Source organism: Epargyreus clarus, unplaced genomic scaffold, assembly GCF_041222505.1.
Source record: "Epargyreus clarus isolate Ecla_fem2 unplaced genomic scaffold, WU_Ecla_fem_2.2 ptg000031l, whole genome shotgun sequence".
Taxonomy (NCBI): domain Eukaryota; kingdom Metazoa; phylum Arthropoda; class Insecta; order Lepidoptera; family Hesperiidae; genus Epargyreus; species Epargyreus clarus.
In genome coordinates, this window is record NW_027332236.1 from 9,204,840 (window position 1) to 9,224,574 (window position 19,735).

At 33.3% G+C, this 19,735-nt stretch overlaps 1 protein-coding gene across 2 annotated transcripts in view; it reads left to right on the top strand.

Moving 5' to 3' along the window:
• Nucleotides 1–17,715, top strand: part of LOC140754664 (uncharacterized) — a 140,996-nt gene extending 123,281 nt beyond the window's left edge. Inside the window, exons 7-10 of one of the 2 annotated variants that reach the window (XM_073089688.1) lie at nucleotides 13,529–13,713; nucleotides 14,810–14,975; nucleotides 15,899–16,120; nucleotides 16,464–17,715. In XM_073089688.1, the coding sequence (XP_072945789.1) occupies nucleotides 13,529–13,713; nucleotides 14,810–14,975; nucleotides 15,899–16,120; nucleotides 16,464–17,461 (1,571 nt within the window). In that variant the 3' untranslated portion in view covers nucleotides 17,462–17,715. The remainder of the gene's footprint in view (nucleotides 1–13,528; nucleotides 13,714–14,809; nucleotides 14,976–15,898; nucleotides 16,121–16,463) is intronic. The other variant, XM_073089689.1, reaches the window with a different exon arrangement.
• Nucleotides 17,716–19,735: the final 2,020 nt, after the last annotated feature.

A 19,735-nucleotide genomic window follows, 5' to 3' on the forward strand; every position in this document is an offset into this window, starting at 1 on the left:
TGGATTTAATGCGTTCAGCCATTATTGTGACATGCATTTTACAGAAATGGGGATTTTGTTTCGAGTGGTTTATGAATATCGATATTTAAACAAAATTATGATATCGTTGTGATATTTAGGAACAAATATATATATATATATATATATATATATTTAATAATTGGTTTTTATTTTCGTAATTGTAAAGAATTTGAGTATTACGATATTCAATATAAAAATAAATAAATAATTTGAAGTATTTTAACCATGAATATAAGATTAATATGATTTTAAATTTGCAATTTAAATACAATTACGCAAACTGTCGTATTTTATTTTATGAAGAATTATTTAATGTTTCAATTTAAGTATTATACAAAAATATGCGGTCCTGTAGTGTGTAAACAATTAGTTCAAATTTAAAGCTGAAAATATATATTTTTTTAATTTGCGAATTTCAAGTGTGAAAGTAAAATAGACAAACTCTTTTTATATTCATATTCTTGTAAGATTACGTCTGCTATTCACACAAACTCAGAAAAATTAACCCATAAATTGTCATTCAGGCAGCCTGAGACCAAATAATTTGGCAAAGACCGGTTTCGAAAAATAATAAACGTGGCTCAGTTATAAATATTAACGACTACAGATTATCGACAATTAATTGCAAACTATTTAGTTGATTATCTTAAATTTCAACACATAGACAAACCGAGGTGTGGCAGCTAAGTTCCAGCGGTATTTAGCCGTAAACAAGTTAACCCTAGCCTCAAAGGTCGAGACGGCACGCAACGCAACCGCGTTATACTTTAGCGGGATCTAACCAAAAGTATGTAGGTATTGCCGCGTGGCGTAGTGATCGCGTATCAATATTGATGGTTAGTTAAGTTATTTTTATGTGATGTCTTAGAAATTAATAGTCATTGCTGTATTTAAAAATGTCCGTAATAATCTCAAAAATGGGCCAGTAAATTCAGAATGAACAATGTGGTTCTTAAAATTAAGATCTAATTTCTAAAATAAAATGTATTATATTATGTAATTATTTTAATAGATTTAATTGAAACGTGAAAATAATTATTATTAAATGATAAATAATAATTCAGAAATAGATAATTGAAAATAATGATATTTAACATGGATTAATATTTTCGTTATTTCTAATTTATTAATTCATATTTCTTAAATAAATAAAAAAAAAACAGAAAAATTGTAAATATAATAAAGTCTTAAAATAACAATAAATAAATTCAAACACAAATAAATCTGAGTAATATTTTCGTGAAAGCAGTTCACAAAAATTCACACAGAGTTCATTAATCGACCGGTTCACATAGTGCTATAGTGTACAGTACACACATAGGTTTTTGCAACCAGTCCGGAGCGGTATTGCACGATCCCGTTACTCGCCTGATGCAACTTTTGATGCCTATAATAACATAATAGTACACTTATCCTACACTACACTTATTCTATGGTTACTTAGTTATTTTTTTATGAAATTGTAATAGTAACATGAACACGTGATCGTGTGCAGCCGCGGACATTTACGAAGCAAAAATCTGCATTCCCTGAATAGTATTAAATCGAGGAAAGTAGTCGAAATTTTAAGGAAAGTCGAAAATATATTCCTCCACCATTCTGCTTTCGACCAAAATGTATTTTATTTCCTCATATATAGGGTGCCTGTAGCTAATGGTGACATACGGGGTCGTAGGCAATTAGGTAGGCTACAATATCTACTATTAAGCTAAGATTATGGATTTCCATAATCTTTACAAATCAGATTTCATCTAGTTAAAATCAAGACACAGAATCATGAGCAATTATACCAAAAACCACGCCTCCCTTCATCCCTTCAATAAAAAGTAAAGCTAAAGATTTTCTTAACCTTCGCCCTAACAAGCGAAAAACGCGCCTAAGTTTTTTCACTTAATTTGAACTCAAAAGATACTTGAGATAATTGCTCTCGCTCCTTTCAATCCCGAATAAATCGAACTCATTTCTGAACGAAAGCAATTTTCGCCATTTTCCCTATTTTTTGGCATTCTTCGGGATCCGCCATTGTGAGGAAAGAATCGGTGATTAAAATTCAATTTTCGAACAATCGAATGTGGGGATGATCACGGTGCATTTTAATTGGATGGAACGATTTGGCGCCAATTGTTCTGACAGATTGGTCTCGACTGTTTTCTTTTTAATTTCTTTCAGCTTGTTACGTATGCCAGCAGAAATTCTTTGTAATAAATTTATTTCAATTCACTTTAAAAGTTTTGTAACAATTTATTTATTTTAAGGATAATACGGTGCATTATTACAATTCTTAAAATTATTAGAATTCTACGTAATTTTCGTGAAAAATCCCGTTTAGAATTTTAACAGCCAGTTGCTGGCAAATCAACCATAGATAATAACAATATCGTTCTATGCTCCAAAAATAATAATAACCGCCATATGCAACGCAATTCATCAAATTAGCCACGACGCAGCCGGTCAACGATTTCCGAAAAAAAAAAAACACTAACCCTTCTTCGCCGCGTCAAAAATGACTCCACAAACATAGGGTTCGGACACAATGGCCCCGGAAGATGTTTCGTACCTGTGATAAAATAAAAGCGTAAAAATTTGCATAATAATGGTGTCGGAACTATTATTTCGGGTGATATTGGCTAACAAATGCCCATGGACAGCTGCGGGCCATTTTTTTGCGGGTCATTGTCCAGGGGTCTTTGTTTAAAGCGTAAGGTCACAACCCTTAAGTTTTGGCCCTTTGGACCCGAACGAACAATGTGATGAAATTTTACGGTCTGTTTTCGTTATTATTGTTATTATGAAGTATTGAATCTCAGTTTGTCATATTTCTATTAATGCGCGTGTTCGTCCATTTATTTCCGATTTAAATCAATTATAATAATAAATTTTCCTAGATTGTATAATCTAGGAAATGTTATTTTCACATTTTTTTATGTGTTAAGGATATAAAATGCGTTAATTCGCCAATATCATTTTCCTTGATCCAAATAATGTACAAATATTTAATTTTAAAAAATACCTAATCTGTAATAATATAATACTCGAATATATTATATTCATATTATAAGGAAATAAGTCGAATTAGGTACACATTTCTAAAATCTCTTCTAGTACAATTTCGCATGACAACAATTACTTTTATTATTAAAACTTGAAATTGTAATTAAACAGTTGCAGAAAAAATTAATACAGATTGACATACCGGACCCTTAGACCCTTCTAAAACAGGTAATCAAAGGGTTAAGAATAATAGTTCCGGATAGAAACAAAAAAATACGTGAAGGGTTAATTTCGAATAGAAGATTTATGAATGCGTATTATGTTACAGTTTTTTGTCTTCAACGGTCAACTTGAATATTTGTTGACGGATTGTTAATAAAATTTTGTGTAACAATTTGAATTTGCACAACATGTACCTACTTAATGTTTTGTAACAGAAATATTAAAGGAATATGTATGTATGATAAATATAAAGTAGATAGGTACGTACTTTATATTTATCATCCTTAAGAATTATATTCATAATTCTTTATTAATTCAAGATATATATATAATAATTATATAAGATATATATATAATTCTTTATTAATTCAGGATATCATAGAAATAACTGCTCTTATAGGGAAAAAATGAGTGAAGTAATCGCGCATTTTAATTATTATAATAATAAAATAATAAATATTGCAAACCTCTGGCTATTATGTGGTAATAATACCGTGAGATAATAAAAATAATCGTACACAACATTGTTATAATATAACAATGTAATTCGTTAAATAACACATCATTATTATAAATAATAAATTTGAGGATAGTAAGTACAAAAAATACGAATAAATGTTACAAAATTCATTGGAAAAGGATCTGAATTTTTAAATCGCCCGGCGAATGGGAAATGTCTTTCGGATTTAAAGTCAAAGTGCACAGACTAGGGGAATAAAAATAATTGTAGAGTCGAAGTGATGCCAACCTACCGTTCACACTGTTGGCAGGGCTGGGAATTTTTATTTTCAACACTAAAGTTATATTTATGAATTCTAATTCTAAAAATGCAATTTTATTCACATAAATTAAATGGTATTATTTATTTCATTTCCATTTTTACAGATAAAGTATATAATTATCGGTGGGCGGCGCGCTTAGGTACTTATATTATCGACTAAAAATTTCCTACTCTTAGTTATTTATAAATAATACCACAATGTAATGTAATCATTTCTTAACTACAACTTTCTTCAAACCGCTTAAATAATAACTGTCTATTTAAGCGGTTTCTATAGGCCCATATGTCTTCACAACGTAATAAAATACAAATTATGCGCAGAAATTGTTTGTAAAACTAACAACTAACGCGATTAAAAAGTGTAGTGGTGAAGAAATATTAAAAATGTAGGAAGTGTAATAAAATAATAATAAGTTATAAAAATACACAACAAAAAGTGAGGCAGTTACAAAAAGCATTACAATCGCATTTGCAACGCAACCAGATTTAACCGGATTGCGCTACAAAAAAGCAATACACATTAAGATAACTAAAACTAAGTGGCGAAGTCGTTAGCGGCAACCCTAGTACAAGTTCAGGAAAACTTGCCAACTAGTCTTGTTCCTTTTGCATTTTTCTCACAAAACGCTTATTTTTTTTCTTTTTCTTTCCATTTTCCTTCGCCCGCTTGAATCTTTTTACTCTTCTCGAAACGTGTACCCTTTTCAGGAGTTGGCTGGCTATCTTTCTTAACTTGACTGTTCGGAACAGAAGAGCTGTAGAGTCGAATGTTTGCTTAAGATGAATCTTTTTTCTTTTTATTTAAGTAAATTATGACTTAGTTCACTAAGTTTAATTATTATTTTTTTGTCTTTGTACAAGTATCAGATTACTAAGTTTTATTCATCCGTTTTGCGGTTTTTTATTCGCTTTATGCTTCGTGTTACTCTCAATTTTGTTTTTTTTTTAAACCGTTCAAAATAAGTGTTTTGAATACTTTCTTTTTGGTCTTGACAGTAACTCTGATCTTTTCTTTTGTTATGTAATACCACATTTCTAGTTGTCAAACTTGTAGTCAGAACCGCTATTTCAATTTAATATCTATTACAAAACCGAGCTCACTAATATTTTCGCAAATGCGACATTACACCCTTCGCAAGTTCTGATCTACGCGTACAACGGCTGTAGGTACATACTGTCTACTGCGTCGTATGGGTCCAACATATCCATACATACTAGCTACACCCGGCTTCATACGCTATAGCTTAGTCTGATATGAATTTGAAGGGCAGTAAATAAAGTTCCGTTCCTTATGAGTAATTTGGGGTAATAAGTATATCAAAACCCTCCTACGTAGAAATACAACATTAATAGTTTCAAATTAATAATTCGAATACTTTCCGAGTATTGCGGACACAAACATATGAAAGGATTTTTGTACCTATATTCGAAGATTATACACCATAAATCGAGATAGATGTAAGCATAGTTACTAGTTGCGTATCTATCTATCCTAAACGCGGGTTTGCAGATTGAATTACCTTGCCTTACCATAAAAATACATATACAAAGTAGTGATGAATATCCAAATCTTAAACGATAATCTTTTTTTTTTAAACACGACACTGTGTTCGCACTACACCATCATGCTTAATAGAATCTTATAAGAATACAAATAAAACAGACGACTCTAAGGATTCCGTTGCTCCTTGAAAACTCCTTAAGTTTTTATTTGACCACTGAAGCATTCGCGAGATAGCACCGCGGTGAAAATTAAAAAAAAAGCACTCGGAAAAATAAGGAATCCACTCGGAATAAACTTTGTTCTCCGTGGGAAGTTGGAGAAACACTTTTATAGCGTCTTGTTAACTTCGCCATTCTTTCCATTTTCGCTTTGTTATCATTTGAATCGAGTTTGAATAAACAAGTTAACGTTTATGAAATTGAACAAAATGGCCGCCAATATGCATACATTACGCCACGTCAATACCGGACAAATTTCGCCCGGTCGACGCAGGTGGAATACTATTATATTTTTTTCATGCCCGCTGCCTCCCCCAAATAGTTTGGGGCGAGGGGGTTATAGTTGGGGAGTGCGTGACCCCACCCCGACCGCCCCTCGGCCCCCCGACCCCCCGACCCCCCCGCCGCCGTCCCCCCGCGACCCCGCATGCACTAACCATGTGAGCCTGCACAAATTCAGGCCCAATAATTTAAATTTCCGATCGCTTTGATTAATGCAATATTAATGCTATGTTTTCCAGCTATGTACATACATATATTGTTTATTTCTGCTCCAAATTATAATTACTGTTGTGTTAAGGGTTTAGAATAGGTGCTAACATATTATTTGGATTTAAAATAGCGGTTTTAGTGTTATTTAGTACTGTTATAGTAAAATTGTAATTTTGTTGAACGTATACTTTACCCACCTTTAATTATCACGTGCGTTTATGGTGAAACAATGGTAGTTCTTATATATCATTGTGGTGAAAGATATATAATGGGTTGGTACATATATGTAGATTAATAATTATTTTATAAGTAGGTATATACTTACCTGTTTATAATTAGGTACAAATAATGAAATCTCAAATTAATTTGTAAAGTACATTATGCACATAATTATTATTATGTAGGTACATGTATTGTATATTTAGTTGAATATAGATTATTTTAATATTACATCTAATTTTGAAATATATTAATATAATTATTTTGAAATATAATAATTGACAATTAATGACAAAATTTTCCTCCATGACAAATATCTTAACAGGAAAGTTGCACTGATAAAATATTTCGAAATTAGCCAGTAAGATCATCAATCAGTTGAAAGCTAAATCACACGGGTTATTATCACTGAAAACATGCAAGAATTATTCGTATACAAGTCAAAATGGCGGTGCGTTCCAAATTCAAAAATAAATTCGCGGCGCGCCGTCGGCCGTCGTTTTAAAATCGACGTGCAACGAGCCACGCTGAAAGGATGGAATTACTTTTAAATTGGGAATTTATTTTTAGTGGCATTTTTATTTATATTTTATATGGAAAAAAATGTATAAAACTTAAAAGATTATCGCTTGCTGAGAGTTTATACCTTGTGACGTTACCTTTATGACAGTTAATAATAACAATAAATTGCAAAAAAAGAATGCGTAAATGTAATTTTTATTGAATTTTCTTTTAAATATTTATAAAAATGAAACATTCTTTGATTTATTACTGAGTTTTATGACTCATTTTTTCAGTTGTTTTTTTAAGAATATAAGCAAATTTTAGTGGATTTTTAAAATTCATTATGTCATATTACTTACATTTTAAGTTATTAAAACTTAAATTTTAAGCTTTTCAATGCGTTCAAACAAAGCTAGGAGGGCTATCGCAATCTAGGTTCCTCGAGTGAAGCCTACGCAATGGTTTTACATACAAAAGTGCTTCCCTGTTCTTAGAATTTATCGAGAAATCAAATTTTAAACATACATGCCCACTTATTTACTTTTTCAAAGATTGAGAAATGTATTTTTCTAATATAATACACATACAAACTAAGTACACAAATTCTAATGGAATTTAAAATTTCAATTCAAAATACTTGCTTTTTGAAATTGCTTTTAAAATTATATTTCTAAATTTTTACATTTTTAAATTTTAAACAATACATCAAGAATTTTGTGCATACATTTTCAAATTGTTTTTTAAATGCTTTTAAGTAAAAAACAGACAGTTAAACTTTTTTACTTCGTTCAAACAGCCAGAACAGCTATCGGAATCTAGGTTTCCCGTCGGGGTGAAGCCTACGCACTGGATTTACATACAAAAGTGCTTCCCTGTACACGCCTGCCTTTTGACTTCAGCGTGGGCGGCTCTCGACTTTCTAAAGTTAATCTCTTTGTTAAGTGAAAAAATAAACTTGAAAATATCTTCAAAGACTTCATAACTTCTTAAACTGAATAACAAGAATAAATGTTTGTGAGAATTAATACACTGACTATAATAATATGCACAGTCTAATAAAATGGAATAAGTCAGTTTTCTTGTCTTTTACGGTTTATGATAAGATTTAAGACAAATTGCCTAATTGGCCATCTAAATCTTTAGGTTACCTATATCAGATTCATTTCTATAAAATCTAGCTTATTTAAACATCTAACTGGGAAAATACTGCACGTTAGGAAATACAGTTTACATTAAACCTTTTACGTTTAAGAGTCTTCCACTAATTAGCTTTGTTTTTATATACCTACCTAGTTGTGATAATTTTGTAGGTATTTAGGACTGACGTTACTGCAAAACGTAGACATGTCTATTTCCAGTTAAATAGTATACAAATAGAAGCCTTACCAGAGGCACTAAGTCTATAAGGGTTAAGGGAAAATATATCACCAGAAGTTCCCAAACAAAAATTTTTTTGCAAGAAATCAATAACCAGTGTGATAGGAACGTCTTAACGCTTAGGAAGATTTACATATTTCAATTCTTACAAATTTTAATGTAATGTATGTTTTTAATCGCTAAACAAATACTGATAAATACAGAGATCGATCTGTGAAAGTGAAATTACAAGTAACTGAATCTAATGATAGTTATACACGTTAGGTATACATGCCAATTAGAGTGCTCTTGTACTAAAGTTGACCCATACCCGAAAAATAACCTACACAAACAATAGGTACCTACTAAATGTAACTGTAAATGTCCTTTAAATTAAAAGGCCCATTTTTCCTCTTTATTTAAAACCAATTACGAACAAACGAAAGGTTATTTAAAAGCAATTACTAATCAACAAAGTTACGGACATAATTAATAGTTCCGTGGATAGGGTACAGACACGCATTCCAATTGGAAACCTTTATCATTTATTTGAAAATGTCTCGTATGTTAAATGTCAATAAAATTGTCGTGACGCGTGTCTTATTAGAGTTACATACAAATAACTATGAATAAATGTAAACGATTTACATAATAAAACTTATATTGAGTGTGTCTACAATACACAATAAAATAATAATTATTTATGGTCAGCTACATTCCTTGTTTAAAAAAGTTATGCTGTAGAGGAATATAAATTTTGAGTAGGAGATGCGTAGTAATAGCCGAAATAATACAGTTCTTTTTTATATAATTCTTGATTCATTTATGATTTTTTTTAATATTGGAGGATGAATTAACAAAAAGGTCTCTTATGGTTTGAAGATTGCAAAAAATTATTTTAACAGCTAAGCACACAGAAATTCTAAATTCAATTTCCATATTCCTGCACGAATTAATACCGATAAATATTATTACAATCTGAGTAGATACCATCCTTTAACCAACGTGCATCGTTCAAACTGTGCTAAGGCAAACGCCTTTCCCTTCTCTACATTTATTCATAGAGAAATAACAAAAATAACCATAGTCAACACTGGCCACTCAACTCTGAACCGCCGCGTCTCTTTCATCTATGACATTACAGACCATTCCGGGGTATTTATGATCGAAACGAGAGCTCAAGTTACATTGGCCGCTTTTACGCGTAGGTTGTATAGCTTGAAAAATGGTTGCTTGGCTACAATAGTATAGAGAACGGTGAACCCGGAAGAAATATTTGCCATGGACAAGATTTAATCTGTGCTCCGGCGAGATCTTTTTAGATAGTCTGTGCGTAGATGAGAGAAATGGCGCGATTAGAAATGGCGGGAGACTCTGACAGTTGTGTGTCAATTTTAGTAATTTATTTTCTCATTCAATCCTGTAGGTACTTGTGCTAGTTCACAATACTCACTATTTTCTATTTCAAAAACCTGTGTAATGCAACACACAATACTTTTTAATGACTCGGCAGAATACTGATAGAGGATCTTTGCTTAGCTCTCGGAAAGATAACTTAAGGGATGTTAAAATAACTTTCACAAATTTGCATTGTAATGTCACTGACTTTACATAAAAATGTGCTTACTATACTACTTATCAATTATCTATGTAACCTATATTATTTAATTATGTTCAAAATATGCATTCCAAAATTTACGTTTTAAAAAAACTGACTTTGAAAAAGAAAGACCTTGGCTGTATATATTTTTACCAGGTACTTAGGCTCTTTAGTATATTTTTCATGCAATCAAAAATATTTGGATAGTATTAAAATTTATGTGCACTAAAAATAACATTAATTCTCGAGTAATTTATTAACAGTATAAAATTCTGAACAAGTTAGTATGATATTGTAACAGCATTATAACTTTTATATTTAGAATAGAACAGATATGGTCCAGTTTCATAATGAGTATCGTTTTACGGTAACCCGATCAAGAGATCGATGAACGGACGTTGATTGATATAACATGGAATGAGTTTAAAATTATATGCCTGTTTTTTTAATATTCTACAGCAAATTATTTAAAATTTAGAAATTTAAACGAAAAAAAATATTAAAAAAATTGAAGAATTACGTTTAAAATATGTTTTCTTTGTGTTCTAATTTTAAATACGTATATTAATTTTATATGCGTCGTAAAATATTATACTTAATATTAAAAATATGAAAAGTAAACAAGTAAATGAAAGTTTTACTTGAGATATGTATAAAATTTAATTATACAACCAAATAAATCTAGATAGAAGGCCACTTGTAAAAGATCGATCGCTGGCCGCACCCGATTTAAATGATCCCAATAATTTACAAACTTTTACTCGACTCGTAAAATAGTAGCCGTAATACCACGGACCGTTAGGACCAATCGCCCATAGTAATATTTCCATGCTATGTCAAACGTACTAGCCATATATCTGGTCGCATCTAGGAAATAATTCTACAATATCTTTTGCTTACGAATGCCCGCGTGTGCATACGCATTCTTCACAAACATGCAAAAACACAACCACACGCAAACGCAAGGACTATAGAATACGAGAGATAGTGCATGTGTGAGTGTGTGAGTGTGTGCAAGTGTGCGTGCGTTCAATGACCTATGCATTTGCTTGGCGTACAGGCTAAAAGTATGCATTCGTTTTATTATGGTCTTATTTTAAAAATGGTTCGCTCTGTTCAGTTGGGTTAGGTCGCGGTTGAGATTTTTGGCGCCATTTAGGTCTCGGTGACTGCCAGGTCCTTGACCTTCGTTGTGCAACGGTGTTCCAATTTCAAAATATATTTTTTCTTTCGTCATCACTTTCTTTTTATCGTATCATTTGGCATTCATTTTCTTTTGGCACGAATAAACTTTTTTTAAGTTTAAAAAAATAATATTTAACAACCGGTTACCTTGCAAATTACGGAACGGGTAAATTACTCACTCGTTGCGTAATAATAAAGATCGTAAGTCATAGTTACCTTATGGAATCTCTTAAGCTTTGTAAAGCACCTATATTTACCGTAACTAATTTATACCAAGTTATGATTACATGAAAGATCTTGACTACCAATTACGTTCTAGAGATACTCATCACTATAATATAGAGATAAATCGTAAATATAATAATGTTTATGTTTAAAAATCAACGTCAAAGAAATATTTACTTTGTGTGGGTATACAACCCATTAAAGACAAAACATTCAAAATGAAAAATGTCTTCATTACACTTCATTACAATGATTGAATATCTTTTGTACAATGTTACAGAAGCGACTAAATTACCTTATTTTTCTCTTTGTATACTTTATTCTTAATTTTAATATTAATACAACGCCATTTCGAAGATTAAATTAAAAAAAAATCAATTGAATCCTTTTTATTTTTAGGAATTGGAATTCTAAAAATAAGTTTGACGTTTAAACATTAAAACAAACCTTATTGCCATCTATAAAGCAAACTTAATAATAAACTAAGCTGTAAACTTTCGCAACATCCAATTAATACGGTATTGGGTTATTAATGAGTTAAAATGGTGATTAATACAACCGACACAACTTGTGCCTACACGTAGGAAGTGTCTAGTACATAGTAAGGAACGGGTTATATCGGGTCGTAAAGGAAAAGATGTCGAGAAATAAAATTGTAAAATAAATTATGTCGTGAATTTTAAAATTTATTCGAGAAATTTTAGAACATTAAAATTTAAAAATGTAATTTGGCGTGAATATTTTAGTAATGAAATTTAAAAAAATAAATAAATGTGTTTTTGTGCACAGAAAGAGAATATATTTTAAATATTATTTTCAAATAATTCTTATATTCTTTTATATAAATAATATTATAATTCTAAGCTACGCTTAGTAAAGGCACATATTTCGGGGCCTACATAACAATTATTATGTACAATAATAATTCGTGTATATTATTGTAATTGGTTATTTAGATCACAATAACAAATAACTTAAAATGATTACATGCCTTCAATACAACGTTCTCAGCCACATTAAATTCATAACATCTATTGAAATCGGTTTAAAAATAAACCATTACTTCACGCTACAAAATAAAAGTAGGCGCTTGTAAAAATTGCGCTTTCTGTGTGCGTCGATCAAGTCACTTGAGTAAATTGATGACACATTATTTAACCAACTACTCGGTTGAGAAGTGGAACATACTTGCGCAATCTGTTCTCGACTCGGCGCTGTACAAATGTTCTAAAGCCTAGATCATAGTTATATTGTGTGTGGCTAACTATCTGTGCACAAAATATTCGATACAATAGTAATTACACGACACTACAATGAGTATAATCGCTTATAGAGTATTTCTGCCTTATTATGATAATATGAAGCGGATATAGGTGTGGTTGCATAGATCTCGGCAGATTTATAAAGTTAAGCACCTTCAGTCATGGTCGGGAGATGGATGGGTGACTGTGGCTGAACTTGCCTTCCGAACTTTGGAGGGCGTTTTAGTCGTTAACTTTAACAAACATTTTAGAAGGTTTATGAGTAGGTTTTTTTTTATAGTATAAGAGTAGCAGACGAGCATGCAGTCCACCTGATGGTAAGTGGCTACTGCCGCCCATGGACATCTGTAATCAACCCCAAATAGGATTAGATATTCCTACCTGAGGTCGGCCACAGATGCGCCGCTACCCCTGAGGACTAAGCTGGAACGCCTCGGAAAAGTCTGTCTCCCTTACCACACCCTTCAAACCGGTACACAGCAGCGCCTAACACTGCTGTTATTAGGTAGAAATAGGTGTGGCGGTGGTGCCGCCGGAGTCGAACCACAAAGGGTTCTACCACCTTCAAAAACATGTGACACAGCTTGCGACTAACTTATACCTATCTCTACCAATTGGTTAGAGTAACACGGTGAAATATGCTACAGTTTTCCTCCAGCAATGTAAAGAGACCCTTGCCCAGCTTTAACACATAATAAGCGTTCTACCGGCCACTGTAAATTTTTTGTGTTGCTATGTTTTGGTTTGAAGGGACAAAGCAAACATCGTGAGACTTTTAAAAGCATAATTTAGATTATTATATTTGTGATCATTCTATCATTTTTTTTATATTCCACATTTCAAAATCCTCATCAATGTAGATTCTATGTTTCCAATACCCAAAACATATTACCGTTACAAGCAACAGGATATTAATAAAACCAAAACTAACTGAACCCTTTATTCCAGGCGAGCGTCCATACAAATGCCATCTCCCAGACTGTGGACGAGCTTTCATCCAGCTCTCGAACCTTCAGCAGCACCTCAGAAACCATGATGCTCAAGTGGAACGCGCTAAGAACAGGCCCTTTCATTGCAACATATGTGGCAAGGGCTTTGCCACTGAGAGTAGCTTGAGAACGCACACGGCCAAGGTCAGTATCTAATGAACCCAGAAAGTCCACCCAATCCCTTAAAAATTTTAATATCCTCTCCAATAACTAGAGATTTATCTTGTGTAATAAAAACCTTCACTAACCTTAAGAAGACTCAATCCTTTAAAAGATCAAGAACTTTCCTTTTCCCGAAAATTTGAAGACGTTTTTGAAGTTTCCTGAATTAATAAAATATATTTCCTGAAATTACACCCTAAATATTAAAGTGAAATAGTTTTCAAATGTAATACCGCACTAAATTTTATGATATATATCCGAAAATAACATCTTAAACAAAATCATAAAATTTACGTTTGTATATTATTTATTTATTTAAAAATTCTAAATGTTCATGAAACAAAATTATTTAATGTAGACCTCACAGCGTATCTATACTCATTTTTTAAGGAAAATGGGGGAAATTTTTTTTTAAGGATAATTCAGTACCTAAAACAAGTGTAATTTTACAGTGAATTTATTTAAATTATTATCATGTTACAACTACTACTAGTATGGGTAATTATTATAACAAAAAGAGGAAATCTAAAATAAATTATTTTTTATCTACCACCTACTACCACATAGTAACGAGTACGAACCTAATAATATTGAAACAGACTTTTACAAATTCCATTTTTGTTTAAGTACATAATTAACCTTGTAGTTGTAATTGTAAAATTACCTAACACATTAATTTAAATGACGCAAAAATAATTACTGTGGTTTTTATGCCATTAATAATATATTTGGTTTAACCATAATCAAAACTATTTTCTAAATTATAAATTTCTTAACATGATTTTCCTTGTGTATTAATAATATGAAATTGCAAAAATTACATTTTAATACATTTTGATTCAAATTGTTTCAATATTTTGACTACGATTGAAACATTTTTATTTTTTTTACATTTACAATTGGCTCATTATTGTTTTTATGTTTTTCAAAATTCCATTATACAAAATTCCCTTTGGCTGTTATTTATGAGTTTGAACATTATTATGATTTTCGAAATTCCCTTTGACTTGTATATTGTGTTTTGTATGACGATGCTAATCTTTGCACTGCTATGCCCCCATCGCCCCCGGCGGAATAGGAGCTTCAGCTGCACCTTGGTGTTTTGCAGCAACACGCGGCTCTCATGATCGGTGGGGCAACCGCCACACCTTGCCCCATATGCCACAAGGTCGTTTTCGGGGGCGAAGCCCTAGTCGAGCACATGAAGAACACCCATAAGGACCCGAATGCGTCCGGCGTTGCCAGTAAGTTTCTGGACGCGCCGTCCGGTTTTTTGGTACAAAGGAACGCATCTATGTGCAATACATGCGTTCTTTTCTTCTAGGTGGATTCTAGTTAAGGCTAGATTAAGTAGTCTCTTCTGTTATGAGTGTTGCCAAAAGTCTTGACAACGGCAAATTCTTGTGCCAAGAAAACTGTAATTTAATTGGCCAGTTTTTCAAACGCTTTTACAGATGAGACTTTAGCTTTAAGGATAGTCACTGGAAGTCTCGTAAATCTAACTTTCGAAACGCCATAAAATACCCACTTCGAGGGGCAGTTAAACAAAGTGTGCTTAAGTATTTATTTTGTTAAATATTCCGCAAGAGCTTCCAGCTGACACAAAGCCATGAGGGGTGTTGGTTTTATAATCAACGGAACAAAAACGTATCGTTTCCACAAATCTTAGTTAACTAAATAAGTAAGAGAACCATCCGAGGGATCGGCTGTTATTGTTTCAGCATTATTGGAAGGGTATGGTGTTTTGCAAACATTTCTTGCTTCAAACGACCGATTCTTCGGATGGCTTGCCAACTTTATTATCATAACATGTTTTGTTTATACATCTTATAGTTACGTTTTCCTCATTTTCAACAGCGACGACGTCACAACCGTTAATTGGTTTATGTTTTGGTTTTTGTGCATCCTAAGTTATGTTTATTTTAGTTTCTAGTCAATATTGTTAAGTGCGACGTTTTGTTAAATGCTACGATATCAAAACCCTCCCTTCGATACAGATTTGTTATGCTAAAAGTCCTTTGAAGTTATTGCAAGGAAATTTGGAGCATTTAACGGAAAATCGTTCTTCTGCGGATTGCACTAACAACGGAACTAACCGGTTTGTTTTTTTTTCTCCCACCTCTAACCCACTAACCTGCCAATCCTTATCCTGGTGATGCTGGTGAAGGTCCGCCTGCCACATCACCGTACCCGGCGCAAGCTAAACCAACTGATCCTTATGTAGCGAAGCGGCGGACTGCGAACCACCCGTGTCCGGTCTGCGGGAAGCATTACGTGAACGAGGGGTCCCTGAGGAAGCACCTCGCCTGCCATCCAGAGACGCAACTGACCAGCAGCCTCCGAATGTGGCCGTGTTCTGTGTGCCAGGCCGTATTTACACACGAAAGTGGTGAGTTGGACATTTGTATATTTCTTTTCAGGATGACTGAAGATATGCAGCGGAAAATTAAAACGACATGTTTAATGTTTAATAGCAAATCTCATTTCCTTCAGATTTAATATTATATCTTTATTAAAGAGTCTTTAACTAAATAAGTAGTAGGCCTATGTGATATATAAAGATTTTTTATTTTCTTATTAAAGAAGATTTTTTTTATTAAGGAATGAAATTTACTTTCTCATAATAAAGTAAAAATAATCACAATTCGTTACTTCATTCATACATTCTGTTCTGATTAATAATAAGTTTATATTTCTTTAACAGTTACTAAAATCAATCACTACATTTTCAGGACTTCTCTCCCACATGGAGCATATGAGGATGGAACCTAAACATCAGTTCGCTGCGCAGTACGTCCTCTCCCGCGCTGCCGCCGAAAGACGAGAACGAGATATCCTTGCTGCAGTATCCGCTTCAGCGGGAGGATCAGGCCTTTTGAACCTAGCACCACCGTCACCAGCGCATTCTGATTCCTCATCAAACGGTCGACTGTCCTCATCAGCTGGATCCGAAGCTGGTGCCGCCGTCAACAAACTGACTGACCTACTCCGATCGGCTAACAACGGCCACCAAGCGTACGGAGATGAGCGAGTAGCAGCAATCGCCGCAGCAGCCGCGAACATGATGGCTCAGCCTGGAGAAGGTGCCAATGCAGTACAAGTCGCCGCTGCTAACCTTGTGTCGGCGATGCGCCAACAACTAGCCAGAGAACCGCCAGCACAGCCCCCTCCAGAAACACCACCGGCTCCAACAGAAGCAGCGTTGAGGATCCAACAAGCGGAAGCATTACTTCGAAGTCAGGCCGAAGCTCTTCGGTTAGCTGTCTCACAAGCGGCTGCGGCTCAAGCTCAAGCACAGGCTCAGGCTCAAGCTCAAGCGCAAGCTCAAGTCCACAACCCCGAAGCAGTCAGTCCGCTGCGACACAACGGCGGATTCCCACCACAGCCAACAGATGCTAGCGGACAACTATCACCCGAGCTGGTAGAGGCTTTCCGAATCGCGCAGGAACAACGACTGGAGCAAGCTCTGCGGTTACACGACCCGAGGATGCTGGGCTTCAACTTGCCGTCGCCCGCGCAACAAGCGGTCGCGGCTCAACAAGCGGCTCAACAAGCGGCTCAGCAAGCCGCTCAGGCTCAGGCGGCTCAAGTCGCCCAAGCCGCCCAACAAGCGGTCCAGCAGCAGCACATCCAGGCCGCCCAGGCCGCCCAAGCCGCCCAGGCCGCTCAACACGCCGCCCAGCAAGCCGCACAACAAGCCGTTCACCTCCAACAGAACCCGCAGCCATGAAAATTCAGCTATTACTAATCCGATGCGATTTCACAGCATACTCGTCGCAAATGAAACCATTTCGTATACAAATTGTGATTGATTAATTTCGGATTGAAATTTTTTTTCGTGCGGAGCGTGACAATGAAATCGCCTCTGATTAGTAATTCTGTTCGTTTTTCAGTGACAATTCGTAATTTTTTGGGTAAAATAATAGTTTGTTTAACGTAGCTGACTAAATTATACAAATAAAAACGGTAACAATACTTAGATAGAACTATGATATAGATATGTTGTAAATAGGGAACGTTTAGCGAAAAAAAGATATCTTTCTGTAAATATATAAAAGTACCTAAAATAATCGAATGAACAAAATGGAACAAAAACTCGCCCGATCAAGTAATTAGAGTAGACTAATCGAATAGGTTCTGTGCAATTTCAATTAGATGTTTGGTTAAAAGTGTGTTTTATTATTGAGATAATTATATTATATTTATTTTTTATTAGCTTTACCACAGAGCAGTGTATTTCTTAGCTTAGTACAAACTTTTGGATGTGCCAAACTGTTTTAAAGCACGTTTTATCGCATTTAGCGAGACTTTGCAATATTTAGTTGCGTATTAAGTTTCCATAGGATATTTTATTACATAGGAGAATAGATATATCTTTATTATATTAATTTGATTATCTTTTATCTTTTTCACGCAATAACACGTCTTATGCTAGTCACGTTTTTGAACGCACAAATGTTCTATTTAAAAAAAGATATCGAAATTATTTTATTTACTCGTTCCATGAATTATGATTCGTTTTTCTTGGCTTATTAATTTTATTGTTTCAAATGCCATATTAGTTATAGGTTGTAAGTAATTTAGGCATAAACGCAATGTTAACGCTTCGGTTATACCTAAAGTAACGAGTTATTACGTTCGTGAGGTTATTTTTTTTGACGAAAAATATCATTATTTACAAATGATTTTGTATAGTTGTATATAAAATGAACTATTATGTTTTCTGAAGACTGCCGTTACATTTTTTTTGTAAATAATCAATTATCGAAAGGAGTAACATGAATAGGAGGAATAGCGATTTTTCACTGAATCGATACAGACAAACAAGACAATACATACATTTATATATAATAATTGGACAAGTCGAGCTATATAACACACAGATGTATTTACACTTTGCTTCGACAAATAAAATCATGAATGGATAGAAAAATCACACGAGACATTCTTTATACCACGGACAGACATATTAATAGCCCAAATATTTATATTTATTTTCATTTTAATAAAAATATCAAACTACAATAGCCCAGAAAATCATTCTCAGAATGATTAAAGCATTTTGCTTTTCACATAACAATCACACCAAGAACCTAGAATCAGAATCTAGGTGCTCAGTTGTCACTGCAATAGTTTTATAGTTAAACAAATTGCAAAAGTGTTCACATTATTGCAATTTTGTGAACATTTTTGCAATTATTCACAGTAAGAATGTCAAGTGTTGCCGAATATTAATTCTTTTAATATTATCATCATGTATTATAAATAAGGGACGATCTGTACGTAGAAAGTCGTATCTCAAACGGTTTTGTACGTACGAATCGTAGTATTCTTCTTATAATCGTAAACATAGGTAAGGTAATAAGTAAGCTGATTTAACGTACGTAATTATTTCATTCTTGAATTAATATTGATATTGTCTACACAGTAATGCTTACAACCCAACATGTAATGTTACTGTAACGACAAATCAATGTATATAGAGAAAAAACACAATGCAATAGCCCAAAAATCGTTTATAATTTACGTGACGTTTGGTTGTGGATGAAGATTTAATTCAATTCTTTTATTTCTCTTTAATTTATTTATGAAATACAAAACTTTTCGGCATATTTTTAAATATTGTTTGGAATGAAACGGCCAGTTACAAGACGCGAAGGTTACCCGATGAAGATTAAGTTTTCTAGGAAACGTGAAAAATCATAACATTAGACGCAAAACAAAACAATTTTCGACTGATGAAACAAAAACGAAACCAATTTTCGAATGATCGCAACAAAAATCGTGTGAACGGATCGCTATTTATGTAAAAAATCCTCATAAATTTAATATATAAATAAATTTAATATAACAACAAAAGAGTTCCTATGAATATTGTATAAATGGTATTGTTTTAAATTTAGGTCATAGTAGAAGGAAAAAATTTATGGACGTTTGGTATTTTTAAAGTTATAATTAATGAAACATCGTGTTAGGGAACTGAACTCGAGTGTTCTCGAGTTGT